This window comes from Pristis pectinata, chromosome 25, assembly GCF_009764475.1.
Source record: "Pristis pectinata isolate sPriPec2 chromosome 25, sPriPec2.1.pri, whole genome shotgun sequence".
Taxonomy (NCBI): domain Eukaryota; kingdom Metazoa; phylum Chordata; class Chondrichthyes; order Rhinopristiformes; family Pristidae; genus Pristis; species Pristis pectinata.
Genome location: NC_067429.1, coordinates 27,112,190 through 27,135,366, shown reverse-complemented (window position 1 = coordinate 27,135,366; position 23,177 = coordinate 27,112,190). Strand labels below are relative to the sequence as shown.

The following is a 23,177-nucleotide window of genomic DNA, read 5'->3' as shown; positions in this document are numbered from 1 at the left end:
GTCACATTTGCTATTTTCCAATCTAATGGAACCATCTCTTGTTCTAGGGTAGTTGGGAAAATTAAAGCCAATGTATCAACAATCTTGCAGGCCATTTCTTCTATGACCCTAAGGTTCTGCTGCCAGATTCCAACTTGCATCTTGTCCCTTTTAGTTCATCCTTTCTGTGTTGCTGTTCAGCCCCGGTTAGATAGCACCTGAATTTTTAAAAAAGATTCTGATTCTGGTCTCAAACCATTCTCTCTAAAATGTTTGCACTCAGATTTACTGTGCATACCAGTTTTCATTGTTCCACCACTGAAGTTTGTGCCTTTAGGTAATTATTATCCTGACAAATGGAAGATTTTCTCTCAACCACTATTTTGCCATTTCTTTGTTTTAAGATGCCTCTTAAAACCTACCTCCTTTAAACAACATTTAGTCACCTATCCTGTTATCTCTTCAGGTAGCTTGGTGTTAAATTCTGGGATGCTCAGCACCAGAGGATGTTTTTACTATGTTAAATTTATTACGTAAATGTAAGAAGTTGATGTATGTGTTAACAGCCAATCAGTATTGTGATGAAGGATGGGACAAGGATTTGGTCATTTATGACTATGCCAGGTTATTGTAAGAAAGAACAGTTGCTAGTTCTAGTATATTGATTTGAGAATACGTTTGGAGATTTTAATGGGATTTTTTGGCTTGTTTAAATGTTTACACATAACTAGATAGGTAAAGTAATTAAATCTGCTTTTTAAGCCATCATTCCTGACCCAAACATATTCTGAAATTTATTTGTAAATGTATGGATGTTAGCCTGAATTGAAATGTAATGCAGCAATTAGAATTTCTTTCAGAAATGAAAATGCACTTATTTAGATCTTTTATCTGTGTGTGTTTCGGTTCTGATGGTAACTACTAGTATTGAAAGGCTTGGGCCTCTTTCACTTTTCTAAATCAGCCTCCTGAAATATCATCAAAAATCATCACTTAAGCATTCCAGTAGGGAGAGAGAATGAATTACTGGAAGATGATCATTACATTTTCCTGCTATATTCCTGAAAGCACTGACCCTTGCAAGGATGTGCTTTCCATGGGTAGGTAACCCAGATGAACCTCGAGTTGGAGACTTTTCTTAAGGATTGTCTGGTTTAAATTATGCTCAAGTTTTCTATGACAAACTTTTCATGCATGTCTGACACAGCATTTAAAAGTAAAATTCAGTGGGTTTTTTTCTGCCAGCATTTTTGAGGTGACTTGTAAGACTCAACAAGTATTCAGGCTCAAATAAGGTAAATCTTGACATTGGGTGTTGAACATGAGGTCTTTTTGCTCAGTTACCACCATTTTGGTCCATTTATCCACTTAGCCATTAAGATGCTGTGTCATAGACAATGCTCATTTGCAGTGGATTGGATAATTCCTTTGTGGCCTAGGGATCAAACTAGGGCCTATATTTTGAATGTTGCCTGATAGTGTTATTGTATAGTTTTTTTAGACTGTGTACTTGCAAGTTAAGACTCCCATGAAGAAGGGAAAAGGTGTGATGTCATTAATTTATGACCATTTCTTGATTTCTATATTTATTGGCTTTTAGAACAACACATCGTTTAACACCAAAGAAAGCTAATGTTGGAATTTTGAGTGAGAATCTCAAGAAATATCTTAATTTTTCAGGCTTTCCGTATAACATATCTTAAGCACTTTTGTATATCTGCAGTAGCTTAGTTTTTATTTGGTTTTGAGTTATGAATGAAATCTGGTTCAAAGAATTCTTGTGAAACTCTCATGCTGATTAATTCCAAAATATTACACTATTTGTCAATCTCCCAAGATTTCTAATACTACAGATTGTTCCATTCACCTGCTTTTTTCTGTAAACACTTTTATTCATGAACAAAATAGGTAAAGGACTAACAGATATTTCTTTCCACTTGCTTTAACCATAATACCCTCAATATTTATTATGTCAGCCCACTTGTGATTTGCCTGAATAATGGTTGAATATACTGTTTATGCATAAATAAAAGTTTTGCGACATCATGAGTTATATATGTGAAATTCGTATCTGGGATACATACTTTATCTAGAATTTGGTACTTCATATCTAGACAAGCTAAATCTAATATCAATGAATGTCACATTTGCTGAATACAACACTTTCATACAGTGGTGCTTAATTTCCATGGGGTGAATCATCAAGATGAGATGCTTGGATATCCTATTTGAGGTAGCCTAGTGCACATTTTCATTCTGTGATAGAACTGATTGATTCAGATGGTACTTTGAACTTGGTTATGATTAAGTACCAGTTGGTGTCATTGTGCAACTTGAAATTATTTCAGGACTTTAGGTTATTTGTGAAAAAGTGGGTATGATTTTAATGTCTAGGAACTATTTGGTATTAATAATATTAGCCACAGACCTTGTGCAACAATCACATCATGGGTAGTCCTATCCTTAGTATAGGAACTAACATTATGCAGATGTTCAGGTTATTGATGAATCTTTATTATCAAAATTAATTTCTGGTATCTTTCATACAGAAACCACATGGTCTTATCTTTGGTTGGCAGCCTCCTCATAATGTGCAGAAAGCAGGGTATTTCAACCCAACTGGCCTTGGCCACTACATAGCCATCCCACCCATTAGCCTTCTGTTTTCTATTTGTGTACATAAAGCAGCCCATTAAATGTATTGGTCCTATTTGCTTCACCCCTCCCATGTTTTATTTTCAGTATGGTCAAGAAAGGAATATGAAAGAGTATTTTTGGACAAGAATATTGCATATATTAATTGAAATTAGCATTTTATCATTTTTTCAGTGGATTATCTACATTAAAAAAAAACATTACTTTCTGGCCTCTTGCTTCCACTATGCTTAAATGGTTCATCCTCCAACATGCCACAGGCTCTATCAACTACTCCTATCCCTTTTTTGTCCTCAAAAAGCTCCATCAGCTTCCTGTATATCCTTCCCTTTAAACTTTTCCACATCCTCACCTCTCTCTAGCTGTGATCTCTTCTTTTGCTACTTGTAAGATTACATGATAATTTTTTCTTTAAAGAATTATATGTATGTAACCCATTCTAATTACTGTTTTTGAAAACTGGCCTTTTTAGTCATTCACGGGAGGAACATCCCACTGGCAATGACAGCCTTTACTGCCCACCACTAATTGCATTTGATAAATTGATAAAAGATTGCTTTCTTGAACCACTGCTTCTCCTATGGTGGAGAAATTCCAGCAGTGACGTTTTCATAGGGAGATCCAGGATTGTGACCCATGACAATGAAGGGAATAGCAGTGGTATAGCATAACGTGACTTGGATTGGATCTTGGGGATGTTGGTGTCCCCATGCATCTGCTGCCTTATTTTTGTAGACTGATAAATTTTGCAGGTTTGGGAGCTGCTATTGAAATAGACTAGCAGTGGGATCAGCATATGGTATACATTGCAGCCATTGTACATCTTTGGTAGACTGCATATTATTCAGATTTGTTGTGCATGATGTTGAGTCTCTTGGGTGATAAAGTAATATTGCTCTTGGTAAGCGGGAGTGTTCCATTGCATTCTTAACTTATTCCTTCTAATAATGGGAAGGGCTTTAGGGAGTCAGAGGTTTAGTCATTTATTGCAGGAAACCCAACATCTGACAGATTAGTGATGGCAGTACTAGTGAAGCTTAACGATAGACAGTCAGGTTTTCTCATGCAGTCGATTTGAAGGGTCTCATCGTGAAGTGTTGACTGTGCATTTCCCTTCAGATTTCCCTTCACTGAGTTCCTACAGCAGCTTGTTTTTTGCTTCAGATTCCAACATCTTTGGTCTCTTCTATATTTCTCATGTTGGAGATGGCCATTGCTTGCCTCTTGAATGGCCTTATAGCCATGTAAAATCCAAAGTCTGAATGTGGTCTAGGTCTTGTCGTATTAAGACATGGGGTGCTTCATTGTCAGTAGTTACAAGTGGAATTGAACATTGTGCAGTCATCAGTGAAAATGCCCCAGTTCCAATGTGGTGGTAGGAAGGTCATTAATGAACCAGATAATATTGGCCAGGCGATAGAAACTCCCGGAGTAGTGACAAGTACTTAAGATGCCTTGCCTTGAGCAGCCACTGCTGTCTTTGTGTTGGGTATGACTGGCCAGTGAAGAGTTTTTCCCTATTTCCATTGGTGTTAATGTTACCAGTCTCCATGATACAGCATTTTGTTTAAGGCCTGGCTGCCTTAAAGCCCAGGACAGACTCCCTTGCTCAATTGCAATTTTGCTGTTGCAGTCTTAATCCAAAAATGGATGCAATCAGCCGGGGGGTCAAGAAAGTAATCCTGGTTGAACCCAAACAGATACAGTTAATAGATTACCACTGAGCAAGTATAATTTAACTCTGACACATTCTATCACTTTGGTAGTTGAGAATAAACTGAGATAGCAGTTAGCTATATTATGTTCATCCTGCTCCATACAAACAAAATGCATCTATACCATTTTGATCGCAGGTGAAAAGAACCAGAGAGTAAATATTTGTTCTGTGGGCGTTTATTGAAGGCAAGAGTTATGGTGACAAAGATGTGGATGTTCAGGTGAAGTGTGAGGGAAGCAGGTATCTCATTACTTCTGTAATGCAAACATAATACGAAATATTGTCTTAATTGATATGGTGGTGCCGATATTAAAAGGTTATTGACAATTTAACTTTCAAACTGCTGTTGACATGAATAGTCAATATTAAATTAAAACATCCCTGCTTTTGATTATGACATTTCATGTAATTCATTCAATGACCTTCATGGAAAACTATAGTGAAAGCAGTAGCTACTTTTGAAAGCATTATTTGGCTTCAAATTGTATTTGGAAAAATACAGAAGTAGTTTTCCATGAACAGTGTGTTGGGACAGCATTTTCTTTGTCATCTGAAAATGTCATTAGTTTGGTTGCACAGTGGAACAGCAATTTGTGGTGCTGTCTGTCAGCTCAAAGGACCTGGTTTCAATCCTGACCTTGGGTGTTGTCTCTGTAAAGACTTGGTTTCCTCCCACATCCTATAGACGTGCCTGTCGGTTAATTGGCTACTCTAAATTCCAGGTATAGATGGGTAGCAGAAGAATCCAAGGCGTGTTGATGAGCATTTGAGAAGGAATAAGTTGCAGGGTTACAGAAAAGTAAGAAAGAAATGTGACTGGTTGCTCTATTTGGAGCCAAGATGGACCCCATATACCAAGTAGCCACCTCCTTTGTCATAATATGTAGGTAAGTATGTCTGACTCTCCCACCTGGCCAAGCCTCAGATTCTACCTTTTCAACTTCGTCTTTATTCATCTTCGTAACTTATCTTCATAACTTATCGCCACACTCTCATGACTTGGTTCATCCTGAGTTATACAATAGATGCAGTAAGAGTAATTTGTTATTGTTTGACCTTCGTTTACATGATCTAGGAGATCAAAATTTCTGTAAACTGGGGCACTCTGCATTTCCTGTTTAAAGATGTTTGTTAAACTCTTCCCACTTCTCCAGGCCCTTCTCGTTCCTTATGGCTTTCTGTCAAATTTTGTTAAATTTTTTTCAAGCATTCTGTGAAACAGGCACCTTGAGCTGTTAAAAGTGCACTTTTAGTGCAAGTTGTTATTCCGATCAGCTGGATGTGGAGAACATATTTGTGCTGGAAGGGACATTGGGAAATGGAGAGTCCAAAACCAGAAGCCGTAAGCATAGGCTGGAGAAAGATGGGAGAGGGCTTGTGTGGGACATCAGCAAGGAGCAGTTGTGTTAAATAGCTTGTTACTGAATTGTAAATTCAACATAATTTTTCAGCTTTCTATTAAAATTATATCTAGTCTTAATGCTTTCAGTTAAGTGATATCAAACATAACTATGGGGCCTGTTGACAGGCACTACATTACTATGGGTCCTAAAATCACATGACAAAAATTAAATCTGTGGTAGTAAAATATCAAGCATTGTCTTCTTGATTAATGTGAGCAGGTAGGTTATATGCTGATTTGCTGAAATATAGATCAACAAATGCATCTATTTGAAAGCTGTAATTTCAGTTCAATTGGTTGCAGCAATTTTTTTTTGCTGACTTCCTGTGAATATATTAAAGTTTCTAATTCTGTTTTGGTCACCTGTTAGTGTAGTTGTAAGCTCTGGTCACTGGATGGCACCATAGGGAAACTTTATGGTAAATCTGGCTCAGATTCTTCCACATAAACTGCTGCACAGTCCTACAGTTGTGTTATTAAAGTGACATGGTTGTTTCCTGGGCTCCTAGAATATTTTTGCTCAATTATTTGTTTGCAGCTTGGTTCAGTCAGAATATGTTAATCTCCATTTTCGGTTCTCTGCAATATATCAGGAGCTCAGGTTTGCTTCCATTGAAATTTTATTTTCTGGTTTGAGAAGGTGTGCTGCATTTTCTCATTCACTTTTCAGAGGTATTGCAGCTGATGTCTTTGCAAATAAATGTATAGCATGATGCTTCTAAACGTCTCCTGGGAAAACAGTGTGTTTACAGTACAGAGTTCAGCATTTAACTTAATTTTTAGAGCTGTTTTATTTATGTTCCATTTTGTTAGTACAATGGATAATCATTTAACTGGCCTGTCAACCATTTGAGTTTTTTGAAGGGTGATTTGTTTAGCAAGGCATATCATATGTTAAAAGTTTAATGCTCGTGTATTGAAAATTCCTGTCCTTCCACAACCTCAAGGGATCCGTGCATATGCAAAAGTTGAAAATTAAATCTTGCTGTAAATGACAAAATTCTCAAGCTCATGAAATGTGATCAGGATGGAATTATTCCAAATTTTTTCATTGTGCCAGCACATAATTACATTTTACTATGCATGTAAACTTTTATGCTGTCATCTGTTTTTGTTATATTTATCCATTATCCTGAGGGATAGTTTAATTTATAACTGAAAGGAAAGACTTGTTATTACTGGCAGTTTATTACATAATTAAGGTAACTTATGCAATTGAAGTTCTAATATGTAGCTTTATCAAATAGTTCACTGAAACTTGTTATTTTGACATAATGTCAATACGCATGTGTACATAAGACATTCTATAATTTGGGGGGGGGGGCAGTGGTGGGTGGGTGGTGGAGAGGAGGATCCTCAGCATACCCACAATATTGAAGTAAATAAATTTCAGCAAAATTGTCCTCCTTTGAAATTCTGTAACAGCACACATGAAAGCCTGTTTTTTTCCTTAAATACACGATATGCATCAAAAAGTCAATTAAGATTTGTAATGAAGTGTGGTAAAGAACTTTTAGTTCGTCCTTTGATCTTTAGTTGGATTGCGCATTTATCACTGGTGTCATTTTTAATTGCTTTAATTTTTCAACCAAATAGCCTTTGGCATCCAATCTCTACAGTTTGAGTTAAGTAACTTCAGGAAACTTGGCTTTTATGAGGGCTTTTTGATATTCCTTCTGGAAGTTTGTGTAAATAAAGAAATATCTATAGCTTTGCCACTGTCCACCAAAGATAAATAAGATATCGTGAGGAGGTTGCAATGAAGCTCCAAAGACATATAGGCCGGTAAAGTGAGAAGCGGAAACGTGAGATAAAAACACTGCTAAAACTCAAAGCTCCCTTCGGAGAGAAACAGTTAATGATTCAGCATTCTGAAGAAGTGTTACTGACCTGAAATATTAACTCTGCTTCTCTTTCCATAGATGCTACCTAGTATTTCCAGCACTTTGTTTTTATGTCAATTAAGTGATTTGGGCAAGAAACTGGCAGATGGAAAATATACGGAAATGTGGAAATTGTTCACTTTGGTAGGAAGGATAGAAAAGCAGATTTTTTTTGAAGGGATGCTTTACTTGTAAATTTTGGGATTTCTACAATTGGAGGGTCCTTCTATAAAAATGACAATTATTATATTCAGTTATAGCCATAAATTTAAAAGGCAATTTGTACATTAGCCCTTTCTACAATGAGTAGAAATTAAACAGAAAGGCCCCCATCATACCCCTTTCTGCTGTTGGACTTGACTATGCAAAAGCTGGTTCTCCTTCATTCTACCTTCAATTAACAAAACCATTCAAAACACTGCTACCCTAATTTGCAACAAGTCCCCTTTTTTTTAAAGAAACCCCTTAGACAAATTGGCTTCCATTTAAACAAAGTTTTATTTTTTAAAATTCTTATCCTTCATGGCCTTGTACTTCCCTATATCTGTAGTCTCCTGAGATCTATGCAGTCTCCCCCACTATGTGCAGTAATGCATACAATTGCTAAAGGTCTAAGTCAATGATGCATAGTCTGTGCTCCTTTTGCCAAATTGGCCTATGCAGTGTTTCCATCTGGCCCGTGTTGCTGGCTTTGCATGGTTCTAGTTGTCAACCACTGAGTGTTGGTTGGCTAGGTAGCTGGTGTGAGTTTTTCAAAGCCGTGGTACACTGAATAGCCTGATTTGATGGGTTCTGAGTATTGGTCTGCTGATGTTGGGTTGGCCCATTTATAAATGCATACTTTTCTCCTAAGCAATCCTTGCTTTATCCTAAGCAACCAAAGCACATGCTTTAAAAAGAGCTTGGGCACCATTAAAGTCATTCACAATGTACAAAGAAGAGCTGTGAGCACTGAGGACCAAGGGGGTATCAGAGACAATGAGGAGAGCACAGTCCATGAGGGGCAAAACAGAAGGAAGAGTTGTTGGAAAGTTGTAAGCAAGTATCAAAAGTTCCAGGGCCTCTGAGAGGAAAATGGTGCTGTTTTAAAAATATATCCCAAGTAAATGGCCTTCAGAAATATTTTGGAATTTCTATGTGGCCAAACCCCCAAATAGTTATGCACTGTTGCCCTAAGTTCTGGAATTCCCTCCATAAGTATCTCTAACTCTGCCTCTTTTCTCCTTCAAAATGCTCCTTAACACTTAACTCTCAACAAAGCTTTTGATTATCTCCCCTTATAGCTCAATGCCATTTTGATAACACTCTATGTAACATTTCTAAACTGCTTAATATGTTAAGGTTTCATAGAAATTTAAGTTATATTATCTCAAATTTAGAGGAATTCAAGGTTATTTATTGAAACAGATGAATGAGGGTATCGTGGATGGACACTTCATTCTTTTCTCTCATTCTCTTATGACATAAGGCTATTAAGCCCAACAAATCATACCAGCTCTCCGCATTCCCTTTAGTCCCTTTCCCCCACTTATTTCCCTGTAACCTATTCTTTGTCACATGCCCATCTACATTTTTGCCCCCCACCCTCCGATTCTGCTGCTAACCACCTGTTCTAGCAGTAATTTTTAAGTAGTCTCTTAACCTGTCAACCAGCACATCTTTGGGATGTCTGAGGAAACCAGAGCACATGGGAAAATGTTTAAACTCCTCCATACAGATGTCTGAGTTGCTGGTTCTTCCTGGCTGGAGAGTGGAGAATATAATACTAGGATCTGGAGTTGGCTGTTTAGGGTTGATACAACAGAAACTTCTTTGAAGCTGAATCTTTGAAATTGTTTATGGAGGTGTCTGGATGCTCAGTCTTTCATATATTTAGCTTTGTGTTCAGTTTCATTTGCAGCAACTTGGCAAATAAAGCAGTCCATGCCTGGATGCAGCAAGACTCAATATTGACATCAGGGCAGATGTGACAAGCGAAATTTGTGCCACAAGTGCTAGACAGTAGCCATCTCCAGCAAGAGTGCGTAACTTCCTACCCTTGATGTCCTATAGCATTACCACAATTGAATTCCCCAACATCAACTTTCTTACAGTCAATATTGACCAGAAATTCAACTTGACCAGCCATATAAATACTGTGGCTTCAAGAGCTGAGCAGTGACTGAGTATCATGCAGCCAGCAACTCGCCACCTGACACCCCAAAGCCTTTTCATCGTCTACAGGCAGACCCTCTCCACTTGTCTGGATGAGTGCAGCACCAACAAAATTCAAGAAGCTAAAGATCATTCAGGACAAAGCAGCCCACTTGACCTGTGCCTCATCCACTACCCTAAATATACATTCCATCTGTCGCTCGCCTTTGTGGCTACAGAGCATACCATCTACCATTTAATTACCCGAGCTCCTCTCACAGCAGGTCGAAAACTTGCACTCTGTACTGCCAAGAGGGAAAAGGGCTGCAAGCTAATGGGAATTGGAATTGATTTATTATTGTCACTTGTAAGAGATCTTTATTAGTCACATGTACATCAAAACACACAATGAAATGCATCTTTGCGTAGAGTGTCTGGGGCAGCCTGCAAGTGTCACCACGCTTCCGGTGCCAACATAGCATGCCCACAACTTCCTAACCCTTACGTCTTTGGAATGTGGGAGGAAACCGGAGCATCCGGAGGAAACCCACGCAGTCGTGGGGAGAACGTACAAACTCCTTACAGACAGCAGTGGGAAACCGAGGTACAGTGAAAACCTTGTCTTGCATACTGTTCATACAGATCAATTCATTACGCAGTGCATTGAGGTAGTACAAGGTAAAACAATACAGAATAGAGTAAAGTGTCACAGCTACAGAGAGAGTGCAGTGAAGTAGACAATAAGGTACATTGTCATAACGAGGTAGATTGTGAGGTCAAGAGTCCATCTTTTTGTACTAGGGAACCATTCAATAGTCTTTATAACAGTGGGATAGAAGCTGTCCTTGAGCCTGGTGGTGTGTGCTTTTGAGCTTTTGTATCTTCTGCCTGATGGGAGGTGGAGAAGAGAATGTCCTGGGTGGGTGGGGTCTTTGATTATGTTGGTTGCTTTACCAAGACAGCGAAGTATAGACAAGAGTCCATGGAGGGGAGGCTGGTTTCCATGATGTGCTAAGCTGTATCCACAACTCTCTGTAGTTTCTTGCAGTCACAGGCAGAGCAGTTGCCATACCAAGCCGTGATGCATCCAGATAGGATGCTTTCTGTGGTGCATTGATAAAGGTTAGTGAGAGTCAAAGGGAATATACCAAATTTCTTTAGCCTCCTGAGGAAGTAGAGCTGCTGGTGGGCTTTCTTGGCTGTGGTGTTTACGTGGTTGAACACTGTTATCTGAGGTTACCCTCCAAGTCATAAACCAGGCTAACTTGGAAAATTTATATCATAGAACCTCATGATAGCTGGCTCTAAATGCTGGAACTTCCTCTTAAATAGCACTGTGGGAATATGTTCATAAGGATTTTAACACTTCAAGAAGACTGTGCATCAGTATCTTCTCAAGGGTAATTAAGAATGAACAATAAAATGCTGGCCTAGCCAGCGATACCCAGGTGCTCAGAAACAAATTTTTTTATAAAATCAAGACGGAGCTTGATAGATTTTTGGATATTTAAGGGAATTATGAAAACGAATGCTAGATGGGAAGTGAATCTGGAGATTTATCTGTGATCCTGTTGAATGATAGTGCAGACTTGGGTCATGTGCTCCATTCTGTTTCTTATATTCTAATAATTGGAACTGTGGCTGTGCTGAAAACAAAAGCCTCTAGTTTCTACACACAAATTTGGCTATATGAGTGAATGAAACTCCTGTGGTGCTTCCCTTGATGTACCACAATGATTTCCTGGTTCCTGCATACTTTAACAAGTATTAACAGTCCCTAAGTGTAATAGCTGTGTTGGTCAACACTTGTATGTGAACTGAGCACAATGTAAAAGTTTTCTCCTACAAGTTTATTGCAGGTCCATGTGGATGTGTCAAACGGTGAAGCTAGCTTTACTGATAAGCCAAAAAATGAGTTGAGCTTGTAAGTGTGTCAAGGTTCCCTGATGCATTCTGATGGTTTGCCTAGAATGTCATTGTGATGAATAAGTTTTTAGTTTTGCATCATTTCACCTCGAACTCTTTAAGCGTCACTGAAATTCAACAGCTTTAAAAGTTACTGCAGCTGGTATTTTCCATTTGGGAGCTGGCTGTGAAATGGAAAGGAACAGCTAAGGATTTGGAGGCAGGTGTCTACTTGACACCGTTGGTTATAACTGCCAGCATGACTGCTATTGGATATCTGTCTTTGAATTTGCAGCTTCTGGAGTGTGTGTGTGTGGGGGGGTGGGGGGGGGTGTGGGTGGAAGGGGGAGTATTAACCATAGAACCATAGCTGCTGTTAGTTGCTTGGTGAATTGGGAGAGTTCAGTGCTTTAATTCCTACACATCAATTTTCATATAATATTCATTTTCAAATGGAGGCATTGTGTCTGAATGTGTCTAAATCTCTTGAGGGTTAGTTTGTATTGGATTTTTCAGTTAAATGCAATTAGATTGCTGTTATCAATATGGATTTACCATTTTAACTTCGGTGTAAAGTGGAGCTACATGGAAGACCTTTCTCTTCCACCTTACGAGAAGTTCACAAAACAAAGAACAACTACAGGTTTTCTTTCATTTCTATGAAGTCTCCATCAACACATGTATTTTCTCGATCATGTAAATCGTTAAGCACTACTGCCTTGCCCTTCTGGTGCTGTCATTTTAAGTAGTGGCCTTCTACGTTGCTTCTAATTGCAGATGTTGCTCTCTTCTTCCCTCCCCCAACCCCCACCCCAGTTCTATTTCAATTTTCCACTTAAATGTAATCCAGAGTATTTCTGTTTTGTATCCAATCTGTACATCAATTTAGAGTGAGCACATAATGGCTTGTACAGTTAAGAATCAAATGTTGAGGGGCTGAATGGAGAGTTTAATGAAGAACTAATGTGGAGATTTTTTTTAAGTGAGTGAAGGACAAAGGAAGGAGGTGGATTGATTTGCAGTTTACTGTTTTAACTGTAGGAATTAGTGCTTGTTTTGTGCAGAATTGATTAGGAGGCAGAGATAAACATTAATCGATTTTTGCTTTTCAGCAATTTAAAAACTCAATGATATCTCTTGTGTCTGGTGTGTAGTTTGAATGTATGTTTTTCTCTTGGCATTCTCCACATGGCACTAGGATAAGCTGATTTATTTACACTTCATTTTGACTAAGGATATCAAGTTGTCAATAATTTAAGTCCCTGGCCTCTTGTTTCAAAATCATCCTAGCCCAATCAAACTTTACCTTCCACCAACTTCTAAGTGAGATTCAAAAAGCTGAATTAACTCAATGCAATGCTACAGAGTTTAATGAGCTTTTAGATGACTCTGGTGTTTCTTTACCCTGCAAGCAAAGACTATGTTCTTTCTAAACTATTTTGGGGCTCTGGCAACTTGCTCAAGAAACTTTGACTAATCACTCCTGGTTTCATTGCTGATTCTATGGTAGTAGTTCTTTTTCCTAGCTTGACCTGAAATAGAATATGTTGAAAGACTGACTATATTCTCCTTGGTGTTGACTGTCTGCTTACTTAACAGGTGAAAACTAGTACCTGTGTGACCAACATGACATGCAGCATTTGCTATTGGAGAAGGCTGAAAGAGAGGAATGTGCAAATAAAGAGATTTATATCTGTTAATTCCTTATTTGACTTCAATGCCAAGTCAAGGACTCCTTGAGATGGTAACCAAAAAGGCAAATTCAAAAACTAAAATACTCTGAATTGTGCAGGTCCATGATGAAGATTATTATTCCTATCCAATCACAGTATGAACCCCACAAACACTTAGCTCAGAGCTGCTACCAGCAATGCAGCACAATGGGCCAAAATTGAAATAATCCCTGCTGCCAGTCTGACTTTATGCACATAGCAAGTACTTATAGTTTGCTGTATAGAGGAAGTGTGAAACCACTTTGTGTGCATTAAGTCTATCCATTTAAATCCGTGGATTATTGCCTGTGTCTCTTCTGCATTAGTCAATTTCTAGGTTGTAGTTCAGTCATAATAAATTAACAGCAATTTAATTTGCTATTCCAGGGGTGGTGGAGGGGAGAGATGTTGGGATAAAAGCAAATTTGTCTTGTTTTGCAAAATTTTGTTTGTGTAGTGGTATGCTGAGTATTCGTGGCTCTTAGCAAAGGGTGTCTTGGAGTCATAGATATAGCATGGAAGCAGCCTCTTTGTCCCTCAATGACTGTCAACCACCCATTTACAGTAATCCTAATTTTATTTGCCCCCCCCCCCCCCCCGACCCGGTTGTACCACCTACTCGCACCTATTAGTATTGGTTTATTATTGTTACTTGTACCGAGGTACAGTGGAAAAACATGGCTTGCATACTGATCGTACAGATCAATTCATTACACAGTGCAGTTACATTGGGTTAGTACAGAGTGCATTGAGGTACTACAGAGTGCATTGAGGTAGTACGGGTAAAAACAATAACAGTACAGAGTAAAATGTCAGAGCAACAGAGAAAGTGCAGTGCAATAAGTTGCGAAGTCACAACGAGGTAGATCGTGAGGTCAGAGTCCATTTCATCTTATAAGGCAACAGTTGAATAGTCTGATCACAGTTGGGGAGAAGCTGTCGTCAAGTCTGGTGGTACGTGCCTTCAGGCTCCTGTATCTTCTACCGGATAGATGGGGAGAGAAGAGAGAATGACCCAGGTGAGTGGGTCTTTGATTATGCTGGCTGCTTCACCAAGACAGTGAGAAGTAAAGACAGAGTCCAAGGAGGGGAGGCTGGTGTCTGTGATGCTCTGGGCTGTGTCCACAACTCTCTGCAGTTTCTTGCGGTCCTGGGCAGAGCAGTTGCCCTACCAAGCCGTGATGCATCCAAATAGGATGCTTTCTATGGTGCATCGATAAAAGTTGGTGAGAGTCAAAGGGGACAAACCAAATTTCTTTAGCCTCCTGAGGAAGTAGAGCCGCTGGTGAGCTCTCTTGGTCGTGGCATCTACATGATTTGACCAGGACAGGCTGTTGGTGAAGTTCACTCCTAGGAACTTGAAGCTCTCAACCCTCTCGACCTCCGCACCATTGATGTAGACAAGTGCATGTACACCGCCCCCTTTCCTGAAGTCAATGACCAGCTCTTTCATTTTGTTGACATTGAGGGAAAGGTTGTTGTCATGACATCATTCCACTAAGCTCCATCTCCTTCCTGTACTCCAACTCATCACCATTTGAGATGCGGCCTACAATGGTGTTATCATCTGCAAACTTGTAGATGGAGTTAGAGCAGAATCTGGCCACACAGTCATGAGTGTATAGGGAGTAGAGTTAGAGGGCTGAGGACGCAGCCTTGTGGGGCACCAGTGTTGAGAATAATCGTGCTGGAGTTATTGCTGCCTATTCTCACTGATTGCGGTCTGTTTGTTAGAAAGTCAAGGATCCAGTTACAGAGGGAGGTGTTGAGTCCTAGGTTTCGGAGTTTGGTGACAAGTTTGCTTGGGATTATAGTATTGAAGGCAGAGCTGTAGTCAATAAACAATAGTCGAATGTAGGTGTCTTTACTGTCCAGATGCTCCAGAGCTGAGTGTAGGGCCAGGGAGATGGCATCCGCTGTGGACCTGTTTTGGCGATAGGCGAATCACACTTACCTAGGGGCAATTTGCAATGGCCTGTTAGCCCTGCGGAGAAAACCCATGCAGTCACAGGGAGAAGATGCAAACTATGCACACAACATCCGAGGTCAGGATTGAACCCAGGACTTTGCCACTGTGAGGCGGCAGCTCTACTAGCTGTCACGTTGTCATCTATGGCTTGCCATCTATTCTGGAGTTTCTTGGAAACGATAATATGTGAGACTTTCAATACTGAGAAAATGGCCCTTAAAGGTTAATACCAGTATTTATATATACCATCCTCCTGAGGAGTTTCCATAAATATAGGTAAATGGTTTGTCTGCAGGATTTTAACATTCATGCTCTAGGATTAAAAATACTTGAAAGTACCACTTACTATTAGGTGTTCAACATTTGAAGAGTACTTGAATGTTTTTGCATATTGAATACGTTTGAGGCTGGACCACAAAACTTGTTTTATTAACGTGTTTATGGAGGTGCTCCTTTAACAGTTAATATGTGTACTCCGGCATGGTGGGGGCAGGGTGCGGGTGGAGTCTTATCAAGGCTTTGTTTTCCAGAGAAATTTCATCAAAGAAATTTCTCTGGAAAACATGTACATCCTTCTAAGTAGTTGTCCCTAATGCTGAAAAACCAGCACCCACGGAAGTGATGAACGCTCAAGCCAGTGCATTTTTCAATAGTACTAAACTTGGTGTCTTTTTAAATTTGCCAGTGAAACGCGATATCCAGCAAGATGATGAAGAGGCTGTTCGTGTTAAAGAGCAAAGCATTCTGGAGCTTGGAGGGCTCCTAGCCAAGACAGGGCAGGCAGCAGGTAAATGATCATTATGTTAGTATTTTGATCTGAATGTCAATGCTTAAATTATCTCTGACAGCATTATTAAGTCAACAAGTCTAAGATCTGATTTTTTTTTCCTCCAATAAAAGCTGTATTTTTCCTAAGTGTATCTGGACATTTTCACAGAATGACAAAACAGAAGAATCTTCCTCAGTCCACTTCCTTTTTTTTTGAAAGAGCTAATCAATTAACCTCAGCCCTCCTCTTTCCCAGTGCAGTAGTTTTTTTTCTTAGTGACACCCAAGGAATGATTTTAGAAAAGTCATCCTCAACAGTGGTACTGTAGCACTGATAGTAAATTGTGGTTTTGCTGGATCACTGATGAGGTAAATTCTATTTAATTGCATTATGTTTCAGAGTCTTTCAGTTGAGATTGTGCTTTTATCTTTTGTTCTTGATTATTTTAACTGAACTGTCAAAACTGTTCTATACTGTCAATAAAACTGCTCTAGAAAATTAATGCTAAGAGATTTGTAACTGCAAGCATAATCACTACAGAAAACCTGCATGTGAGAATCGGGGAAAGGTCAAGCCAGCACATGGCACCAGAGTGGTGAATTAAACCGAGCAGGGGCTTGGTATTTGATTTGGGCTATGCCTGGGAGAGTTCCACTCTTGGGTGCATTTTTGTAGTATATTTGAAATCAAAGGAATGCATTGAAGGTTCATCAAACTGATTCTGTAAACTGGGAGTTTGTCCTGTAAGAGGAGAATAAGTAGTCTGGACCTTTGTGCTCTAGAATTCAGAATACCAAGTACGTGTGTACAACGTTGCTATGCTCTAGTTTGCTTTTCCTTACTGCAAATTTTGGTATGAGCTCTGCATGAATCACTGGAATAAGGATATTGTGTGTGTCTTGAAGGTCTTGCATAATCTTGCAATAGATTTATGTTTGCTGCACAGCCTGCGCCATGCAATGTGGAGGTTTTATTTAGAGGAAGTAATTCTTTAAGTTCGTTTTGAGTCATTTTCTTTGCTGTTAATGTGCACAATTGATGTATTTAAAATTTTGTTCATTGTAATTGTGCAATTACAATTAATAGTTTTAAAACTACTTGCAATGACTTCTAAAAGCTACTATCCAAATCAGTAAATTGCCTACCTGCTTATTAATGACCTATCCAAGCTGCACCACATTTGAAGTCACGTTTCTAAATATTTCCTTCTATTTGTCTGATATCTTGCCACTCCAGTCCTGATAAATTCTGCTGCTGCTTGATCTCTTACGCAGCTGAAAGTAACTGGTCAGCTTCCAAAAGCCTCTGTTGGTGCCAGTTCTTAGCTTTTTAAATCTATTACTTGCCTCCCCAAATGATCACCCTGAACTTTTCAACCATGCCTCTGAATTCAGTTTTATTTGTTAAGTGCTGGAACTAGTTATGTATCAAGATAACTGAAACTTTGCTTCATCCTTTCTCTTTGACTCCGGTAAATGAAATTTTTACCACTAGTAATCAGGTGATCCAAGCTAAGGAGGTGCACAACCTAAGGAAAATGCACCTGTGAAAGTGATCATCAAGTTGTAATTAAAGGTGGTGGGGGGGGGGGGGGGGGGGGGGGGGGGGGGGGGGGGGGGGGGCGGGGAAGGCAGTGTGGGGAACTCATTCTGAATAAATCTTGGATTTTTTTTGAAGGTTTGGAAACTTTAGTACTGGAAAGGTACTAACATTGTATAGCTAAATGCCACTAACCTCTTGGCCAATTAATTCAGGATTTCATTTTGTATGTATGCATTCTAATTGTCTGAAATTTGTTTCCTCTCCAAAGAACTGGGGGACTGCTGAAGTATGTCAGACCATTCTTGAATTCAATCAGTAAAGCTAAGGCTGCTCGGTTGGTTCGGTCGCTGCTCGACATGTTTCTGGATATGGAGGCAGCAACTGGTCAGGAGGTAAGAGCTAACTAACCTGGGATATTGGCTTAACTGATATTTTGATCCACTTACAAAAGCACAATTTTGATTCAGTAAAATTGACTTCCCTAGGGTCCTAATTAGTGCAGGATTAATGTCATGACCAAAAATTGTTGGACATTGGCATCTCACACATAAGCCCTAATTAATGAATCTTGCTGCGTCTTGGACTTGCATAGATGAGAGTGAAGTTGGCGGCAGGAACCATCTGTTATTCCAGCTGGTAATATCCCTCGCCTAACATCAGTGAACAGATCATCAATTTCATTGTTTTTTGGGACCTTGCTGTGAGCAAATTAGCTGCCATCCTTCTGAAATTTGGCTCTGAAGTGCCATGAGGCATCCAGTCCGGCAAAAGGTGTGTATGTAGATTAAATTATGATATAACAGATGTTCTTTAGCTTGGTCTTATAAAACGCTATCCCACGTATCAGAGAATAATTAGCACTTTTTTCCTTTGTATTTGGCTTTTACAGATTATCCTCCTGTCAACAATTATTTAACTTGCTTTCCTTTGTACTTGCCTATAATGGTTTTTACAGGTTGAATTGTGTTTAGAATGCATTGAGTGGGCGAAATCTGAGAAAAGGCGTTTCTGCGCCAGGCTTTAGAGGTATGTTTTCCACTTAATCATTGCTCTGTACAAAGATGTTTTTCAATTTTACTTCCTAATTTGTCTGCATTCCATGTGCATATGAGGTGTTCTGCTTTCTCTAGTGAAGGAAATGGAATTAACTTAATGCTTTTGCCTTTTCTTCCATTTCAGCATGGCAGGAACTCCTCGGGCATGATATCAGCCCACAGTTTTAACCAGCGAGGGACCTTCCATTGTGGAACTTTGTTTTAGAATAGTGCAAAGATTCCTATGGTGTAACTTGTTGCTAAAATTAAGTTGCAATTTTGTTTTACAATCTGAGCCTTAAAGTAAATACCTGAAATTATGAACAGAATTTCGGTTAAGTTCCAGAAATAGCTATTGTATTTGTACCATTTTAATATCTAGTTACTAACTTAAAGTTGATCATTTTTATTTTGTTATTAAATCGAATTACCTCAGCAGAGGAGACTGAGTGAATTGACATTAACTTTTATTAAGTTTTGTTAAAGGATTAGTTGTAAAATTTTAAACTGCAGAGATACGTGGCGAATCTTTTTAGAAAGCTGCGCGATTTGTTGGAGTAATAAATTTGAGTTGTATTACAGAATGTGTTGTAGAACAGTAAAGGTGTATGAGAAGTTATCAGTTAGGGAAATAGTAGTATGGGTGAATTTGAAAATTAGGTGAATAATTTTAAAGCAGTTTGAGACCGATTCATAGTTGAGCATTCTTCTGAATCCAAATATATTTGAGATCAGAGCATAAGATAAAAACTGGAGAGGCCAGTTTGCTTGATCTAATGATGTGAGATTCTGTGCTCTTACATGGTGCATTGTTGTGCCAACTTTCTGTGCCCCTGAATAGTGAGGGCATTCCTTCATTAATGTTTAGACTGCACTATGCCTAGGTTTTTAAATGAACAGTAATATACATGCTCTGTGGTTGTTGTGAAAGTTTTTTTTAAGGTATTGTTTTGATGCATTCCCAATGCAGTGAAAATGCATAAAGCTGTACAAAGGAAACTGGGGCCAGTTGATTTGCTGATAGTGTTTGTGACTGTGGATTGGGAGAAATTGATGACGTGACATAGACAGTGATCTGTTTTTGAGAGTTAAACTGTAAATAGCTGAAGTTATTGCCTGTTAGCTGCACATCTGGTAGGACCCTTTAAGATGACTTAAGCAGAATAATGAAGTTATGGAAATGAGGACTTACTTTGTTCAGTTATTTCAGAACTGTCAAAATAATTGACAGCATATTACGAAGCCACAATAATTCAGAAAATTGTATGATATTCATCATCAAAACATCGCAATGCCACAAGAAATGTAAATTTCCATTTGTCAAACATGCTTGAAAGGTTCCTCTGAATTAGTTCTGAGTTCCAAGTCATTTGAACTTCGGTGTGCCCCTGAATAGTGAGGGCATTCCTTCATTAATGTTTAGACTGCACTAAGTGGTTGGGTGGAGGGAGGTGTTTGCCAAGTGCTCTGTTGAATAAGCAAGGTAGAACTTGATCAGCTATTATCCTGAGTGAACGAACTCTGTGTTCCATAATGATGTATAATACTGTAACGTCCAGAAGCATCTCTAAGTGGGAGATTGTTGTACAAGAGATAAATACTAAGTATTGTATTGTGACTCATCTTTGAGGCTGTGTTGTATGCGCTGAGGTATATCATACCTTTTTTGTAATTGTTTTCTTTTCAAAAGGTTCTAAATTGCTGAGGAATATAACTGGCAATATAGATTCATCACTTTCTTTCTCACTGTCTTCTCAAATGTGTGTCAGATGTATTAGAAACCTGGGATGAAATGAAAAGGGAATAGAATTGCCATTTGATATTTGAACTAGACATACCTTTCAATGAGATTTAATTGAGCAAAGGCTTTGTACTGCTGTCAAGCATTTAATATTTTTGGCCAAGTACCTATGTAACCTTCATGCAGAATTTGGGTTCCCATTGCTGAGTGTCAGACTTTATCCAGAGTGTGCCCTTAACTTTTTAACGTCAAAGGTCATTAGAATATCCACTGAGCATACTTGCAAGCCTGTCCTCAATCATCTTGTTCATCTGTGTTTGTTAGTTCATTTTGGTATAAAATCAAACTTGTGCTTTTTTGTTTCTGGCCTGCTGTTGACTTGGCTATGGGTGAAACTGGCATAACAACATTCGTCCATTGAGAAGTTTGGACGGCTGTAGTGGTGAACTTGATGCATGGCTAATATTGTGAAGTTAGAGCCACATTAATGCATTGTAATAGATAATGAGTTGCACCAATACATGTTCATTCAGAGGATTGTGGGTTAGATGCACTGTCTAACTCTTTGAAACCTATAAGAACGGTCAATCACATCCTCCTCGCACCTCATTGCATAATGCGGTAGAGTGATGTTAAAGTAGATTTGGTGGGAAAGCAGTTGAAATCTTCCCAGTGTTATGTTTTGTGTTGCATGGTTCAACTCCATTAGTACTCTTGATTGAATTGCTAAACTTTTTTTTTTAACCTGCATTTTGGTTGTTTTGGGTTCAGGTAAATTGTATCAGAAGCTAGACAGTGTAAATTACCTGTTGATTGTAGTTCACATTAGATGTATACATCAGTTGTTAGTATTATGAGTGTTTGCTTGTGCACTAGGTGTGTATAGATTGCAGATATCGTTTTGCACCTAGCTACATCCCTGGCACCAGTACATAAACATACAACAAATGCACCAGATATTATTGTTGCCTTGAACAAAAAAAAAGAATTACTTGGACTCTACTAAGTTACTATATTTGGGATCTGTAGATGAAGTACTTTAAATGAGGTACTGGATTAGAATGCAAATCTTCCTCAAAGACTTTGCAACAAAAGGAAACAATCAGAAACTATAGATACTCACAATTAGTATTCACTTAATCTACAAGCTACAGCAGATGGTATTCCTTGTATTTTGTATTTATCTAAATGAATATGGTATCCTTCTGATACGAATACTGAAAGAGATGCATTTGCAAGTACATGTTTAAGTTTGTGTGGATTGAACGTTAGTTAGTTTGACTTGGTTCTGCGAATCAAGTTCAGTCAGGAATTTTTTTTTACAACTTTGTCACATTTTCATATGAAACATGCAGGTTTTTTCTGTTCAGTCCTAAGTTTGATTGGCAGTTTTATTTGATAGGTTTCTTTTGTTCTTGGACAAAAGTCACTTTATACTACCATGATGGGAAATAAAGCTTGAGAGTAAGCCTTTTGAATCACCATCTGGATTTATCACTTGGACACCAGTACAGATTTGGTATCAATAGTTAGTGAAGCATGCATTTGACACTCTAAAAATGGAAATGTATCTTAATATTCTGTGAGATATTGTTAACTGCTGAATGAGCTATACCACATTTAATAAATATTAATAAACCTTATTTTCAATTGTTTATAGGATGAACATTAGTAATGCCATTTGTTAGCTTCTGAAGGAAATCGCTGAAGAGTTCATGTCATGGTTTAGGCTATATACAATAATGAAACTTTCTGTTTGACTCCTGGACATAGTAGATGTGGAAATTCACATGCTCGGTTTTATGGCAATATGAGCTCATTTCCTGGGCTATTTATTAGTGCTGAGGAACTTGTGTTTTCATTTTCCTTACAAATATAAATCCAGTTTAGCTGAGTTCTAAAATATCTTTTGATTACTTTGGCAAATGCATCCTGTTCATGGTAACTGGAAATTGCGCACCACCACACAAAACATTTACCTGTCATCAGGCTGTTGACCTGTCTTGGATTGCGAACATTGACATGCCATGGATTAGTAATTACTGTGATGAGTACAATTTTGCTGTCATTTTTTTCAGTGTTGACTTTGAATGCACTTTTATGAAAAGTTTCAACTTATCAACAGAGATCAGCTAAAACTTCCCGTAGGAGCACCAGCCTTAGTACGGATTGCTTTAGCAAAGACTGTAGTACTTTTGCTTTTCAGCTAAATGTTTTTATCAACTTAAATATCTTGAAGGTATAAATTTGCAGTTTTTTAAACTTCTCTATTTGTTGGCTTATTACACACTTTTGAATAGAAATCAGCACTCTTTTCATGAATTTTATTTCACTTGCATTCATAGTGGTTGCTTAAATTTTGGGTTAATTTTGCATGATGATTTGCTAGGCAGATGAATTCACTGGGTTATCAAAAAAAATCAAAATCTCAGTAACTCATCACTCTGTACCTAAAATAAAAACAGTGCTGGAAACACTCAGCAGCACAGGCAGCACCTCTGAGTTAACATTTTGTGCTGAAGCCCCTTTGTCAGAACTTAGTCAGCACCTACTCTACCTTGGAAGTGTTGAGTTTTTGACAGTCGATGCAAAAGAATAGTTTGCAATTCTAGCTTAAGTTTTGGCAAGTAATTCATTCACTTAGCTCCTAAACAAAAACTTCTAACAGTTCCATTTACCATCATTTTTGTTCAAGTCTAATTAAAATTTGTTAATTTACTTTTTTTTTCCACAATT

At 38.5% G+C, this 23,177-nt stretch overlaps 1 protein-coding gene across 1 annotated transcript in view; it reads left to right on the top strand.

The window, feature by feature from the left end:
* LOC127583146 (26S proteasome non-ATPase regulatory subunit 11-like) overlaps positions 1 to 23,177 on the top strand; it is a 62,386-nt gene that overhangs the window by 12,238 nt on the left and 26,971 nt on the right. Inside the window, 4 exon segments of the mRNA XM_052038942.1 lie at positions 16,041 to 16,146; positions 17,938 to 18,058; positions 18,622 to 18,667; positions 18,670 to 18,692. Coding sequence (XP_051894902.1) covers positions 16,041 to 16,146; positions 17,938 to 18,058; positions 18,622 to 18,667; positions 18,670 to 18,692 — 296 coding nt within the window.